Source organism: Argentina silus, assembly GCF_951799395.1.
Source record: "Argentina silus genome assembly, chromosome: 20".
Lineage (NCBI taxonomy): Eukaryota > Metazoa > Chordata > Actinopteri > Argentiniformes > Argentinidae > Argentina > Argentina silus.
This window is the reverse complement of record NC_139674.1, coordinates 12,510,488-12,515,487: the sequence shown is the minus strand read 5'-3', so window position 1 is coordinate 12,515,487 and position 5,000 is coordinate 12,510,488. Positions and strand designations below refer to the sequence as shown.

The 5,000-nt window shown below is 54.3% G+C and overlaps 1 protein-coding gene across 1 annotated transcript in view; it reads right to left on the bottom strand.

Moving 5' to 3' along the window:
- Positions 1-5,000, bottom strand: part of tspan12 (tetraspanin 12) — a gene marked incomplete at both ends in the record, with an annotated part of 11,245 nt that overhangs the window by 3,954 nt on the left and 2,291 nt on the right. Inside the window, one exon of the mRNA XM_083692139.1 lies at positions 1,546-1,611. Within this exon, the coding sequence (XP_083548265.1) occupies positions 1,546-1,611 (66 nt within the window). The remainder of the gene's footprint in view (positions 1-1,545; positions 1,612-5,000) is intronic.

Here is a 5,000-nt window from a genome sequence, read left to right as displayed (position 1 = left end):
AGTCAGATCCCTGCTGGTTCAGTAACATTGTCTCCAGAGCCCCGGGACCGTCCTGGAGCGGCCAGCCGCAGGGGTGTGGCTGTCCAACAGCTCTGTGTCTGGTCCAAATCTAACCTTATTTTCTCGCTTCCTTGCGTCCTTCATCCTCACCTCCTCGTCACTGGAGGAGAAGGTCAGTGGTGGACGCGAAGAATCAAGCAACTGCAATGTCACTCCTCTACCTATGGCCAGGTTTCTACATAGGGTTCCACAGTACCTCACTCACTCCCTCCCCTCTCCTCCCCTCCTCTCCCCTCCTCTCCCCTCCCCTCTTCTCCAGACTGCTGTTGCAGAGGTTGGCAACGGTTGTTTTCTAAACAATTAGGCCGGGGCTCTGAGGAGCCAGAGCTTTTCACCAGACCCACAGTCTGAGACACTTAGCATGCATAACTCATCCTTGGTGCCAATAAAACCTCCCCCGTACTCACCCCCGGGCCTTCCCCCCCCCATCCTCCTCATCCCTCTCTCCTCTACCTAATGAGATTGTGATAATCATAATACGACCAGCACATTACCCAGAATCCTCTGCGTAGCTGCCCTAACAAGGTTCTGATACGGCACGTGGCACAATGACTACAATACCCACAACTCCCGGAGGGAGTGCAGGTGCGTCACACTGATTAGGTGAAGGCCTGTCGCCACTGGCAAGGTAGATCCACAGGCCAGGTGCCACACACACACACACACACACACACACACACACGTACGAACACAAACACTTGCCAGTGGCCAGGTGCCACAAAAACAGACACACACACACACACACACACACACTCTCACTTGCCAGTGGCCAGGTGCCACACACACACACACACACACACACACCTGCGTGGTCTGAGCAGGTCACACCTGCTGTAAGGGGACATCAAAGGCACTCAGGGTTCTTTCATGGTGAGATAAGTCCCTGGGCTGAGGGGGGGGGGGCTGTAGAGGAGAGGCCATTGTCACAGAGCCCTGGCCATTGTATTCACACACTCACTGTCCTCCTCTCTGGGCCCCAGGGGGGGGGGACCCTACCGACACTCTCCATTCCAACCACGTCCTCACTAGGGGCATCTATCATCACACATGTTTCCGCTGCGGTGGTGGTGGAGGTTCGGGGAGTGAGGGAGTGGGGGAGTGGGGGAGTGAGGGAGTGAGTTCCAGGGTTATGGAATTTGGGAGAGGAATTCTGGACGTATTTCAGCGGTGTGTGTGTTTGAGGTTGTTGTTGTTGTTGTTGTTGCTGATGTCTGTGCTGTGGCCTGGCACCGGTCCCTATTCCCCTGGAGACTGGCCTCCGGGGGCGGCCATCTTGTTTATTGACAAGTACCAGTAAGCAGAAAGAGGAGAGGGAGTTCTCTGAGCCCGGAGCCCGGAGCCCGGACATGGCTGGCATTTCTGTTTATTCATAGCACGGCATAGCAACACAGCTAGGGAGGACGCAGGAGCGCGGAGCTTGGGACTGAGCATAGATACACAACCCTGAGAGAGAAACAGCAGGAGCAGGAGCAGCACAGCGCTCACCTCATCATAGGTCCAAACCCCGCTGGCCAACTCTATGCAGAAGATCACCAGCAGACTGCCAAAGTACTGTGGAGGGAGGGAGAGAGAGAGAGAGAGAGAGAGAGAGAGAGAGAGAGAGGGAGAGAGAGAGAGAGAGAGGGTCGGGGTGAGGGAGGGGAGGTGGGGGAGGGAGAGAGAGAGAGAGAGAGAGAGAGAGAGGGTCGGGGTGGGGGAGGAGAGGTGGGGGAGGGAGAGAGAGAGAGAGAGTGGGGGGGAGGGGAGAGAGAGAGAGAGAGAGAGGGTCGGGGTGGGGGAGGGGAGGTGGGGGGGAGAGAGAGAGAAAGAGAATATGTCAGTGATGTTTGAAAGGGAAAATTATACAGCATTTTCACAAATAGTATATTCAGCCTTTTTGTGTATTTCATGTTTTTTGTGTATTTCATTTCAAACTGGTGCATGCTGATGTTTCATGAATGGGGGGTCGATCAAGAAATGCAGCAAATCGTGTTCAGCTATTTTGCCGGCTTTTGTGTGTGAAAAGGGTTAGAGATACAGAGAGCGAGAGCGAGAGAGAGAGAGAGAGAGGGGGGGAGTGTGTGTGTGTGTGTGTGTGTGTGTGTGTGTGTGTGTGTGTGTGTGTGTGTGTGTGTGTGTGTGTTGAGACTAGCCAGGGTGAGAGACGTGTCCTGTGTAGTGTCTGTCCAGATAGCTCAGTGTTAGTGTGAAGGTGTCTGTCTGACTGATCGCCATGGCGATGAGGGGATAAAGGGTGCTTTCTCTGCCGCAGTGATGTCATAGTGTTCGCCATCTCCCTGTCAATGTGTGTGTGTTCACTCCACTGCTCCCAAATACAATTCTACAACTGCAAAACACACACACACAGACCAAAACACACTCCAAAATGAACTCTAACAGACACTATTGTCAACAACTGCTCTCTCTCTCTCTCACACACATACACACACACACACACACACACACACAAACAAATCTTATTAAGACAAATGTGTGTGTCAGCCGTTCTATTAAAGGGCTGTCAGTGTTACAGGCTACAGTGGACAGCCTGTTTGTTTGGGGATTGTAAATATTAGTGTCAGACAGATGGCTCTGCCCTGCCTTTGTTAGTGCTACAGTCCATTTAGAGCATGCCAGAACACATACACACACACACACATTCCAAACCATACACACACATACACACACACACACACATTCCAAGACATACACACGCACACACACACACACACACACACACACACACACACACACACGCACGCACACACACACACGCACACACACATTCCAAAACATACACGCACAAGATACCTCGCTGTTTGACAAGGACAACAACCAGGTGTGAGGAGAATTTGAATCTGTCCTTATCCTCTCCTAGGTCAAGCCTCTAGCTCCATTTTCCCTCCAGACGCTGCCTCCGTTCTGGCCTAAGCTAAGTGCAGTGTGAAGAGGCCTCATGTCTTACTCCTCTGAGAGAGGCAGCCTGTACACCCCGAGGTGAAGGGAGGGTCATACGCTTTGAACGGCTTTCAAGAATGCCAAAGCTTTCCATAATGGATCTCCTTCTGTGGAGAAAGACTTAGAGCATTTGGCCTTCCCTCACTCATGATCAATTAACACTTACACAAGGGCAAGAGAGGGAGAGAGAGGGGGGGGGGGTGAGAGAAGGCAGGGAGAGAGGGAAGACAGGTGGAGGAATGACATAGCGACAGTAGGAGAGGTACAAGTTTAGGCTTAGGGGGGGGATTGGTTTCTTTAAGTAAGGAGGGCCTATTTTTAAGCGACCTTTTCAAGCATCAGAGCTTGCAATATAAGACCCCCACCCCCCCCCTCCACACACACTATCCCACAGCCCCCGAAACATGTAAACACCCAAACCCACTCAGACTGCCAAAGCACCCAAACGGACGCCTCCGGTGGTCAGCCTGATCAATAGCCTGAGAATGAGCTGATGAATCCCTATCAGGATCCCTGGTGGTGGTGGGGGTGGAGGGATGTTGTTTGGGTGGAGGGTACTGTAGTAGGCATCCTGGAAGCCTTAGAATCAGTTCATGAATCCCCATCCAAAAAGATATGTGTGTGTGTGGGGGGGGGGGGGGGGGGGGGGAAGAGTGCGGCCCGCCAGCTCTGAAAGGGACGTCCCAGCTGGTGAACGGGGGGTCCGGCCTGTAACCCAAGCGGCACTCACCCTCTCAGCCGCCGCCGCTGCCACCGCCACCGCCATCATCAAATCGGGCGGAGAGAGAGAGAGAGAGAGCCGGATAGCGTTACGCCCCTCATTGTCCCGCCCCCGGCCAGATAATACCGTCCCCGCGGCGCGTCAGTGAAACACAATAAGGCCAGACAGACGACTCACAGGAGAGAAGGACTCCAGGAGAGAAGAAGAGGAGAATGAATGGAGTCCCCCCCCCCCCCCCCCCCACCCCCCCCCACCCCCTCACCCCCCACGCCCGCCTGCCCAAACCCGTCCACCCGCCCGCCTGCCCGCCTGCCCACCCGCCCACCCCCCTGGGAGATAGGGACCACAATGCAGACGCCACCCCATCCTCTCCCCTCTCCCTCCTCCAGAGCTGCCCTTTTGACGCTGTCGGAACATGAGGAGGGAGATCAGGGACCCTGCCTGGGTGTTGTCATTGTTGCCGTGGCACAATTAGCTACATAATAGAACGCATTCTTCCGCCTCTCAAATGCCCCCATAACGGCCCCTGTATTCTTATGTACTGTACAAGACATGAGCCCTCTAGACAGGGGGAGGCTGGTGAAGGTAGAATTCAGAGGACAGGCTGGTTCACGCATGGCATGGACTGAGGAACGGTAATCAAACACATGTACAATGAGCCAGGCCTCCGATTTCTGTCTCCACCAGCGTCCCACGTGTATTATTTTGAATGCTGTCTCTCTCCTTGTCTCTCTCTTTGGTGTCACTTTTCTCTGCCTCACTCTGTTTCTAAAGCGGCCTCTCTTCTTTCCCTCACCTTGTCATCTGTCTATACCTCTTTATCTCCTTTCACTCCTTCCCTCTCTCTTCTCTCTCGCTATCCCCTTTCTCTCCCGAGCTCGCGGAGGTGAGTGATTGAGCTGGATAATCACACCCCTGATCTGTCCTTCGAAAGTCTGTGTGTGTGTGTGTGTGTGTGTGTGTGTGTGTGTGTCTCTCCCTCTCTTTCTCTCTCTCCCTCTCTGTCTCTCTGTTTCTCTCCCTCTCTCTCTCTCTCCCTCCCTTTCTCCCTCACACTCTCTCTCTCTCTCTCTCTCCCTCCCTCCCTCCCTCTTTCTCTCTTTCTCTCTGCCTGGCCCATCTATCAGTACCCAGGGTGCCGTTACTCAGGCAGGCTCAGACAGCGCGGCGGTGAATGGTTTTACAGCTGTACTGATCCACAGGAAGCACTCCGCTCCACGCCGCGGTGACACCAGACGGCCGCCCCGCGCCGGGCGCTAGCTCCGAGCGTGGTGCACGAAGG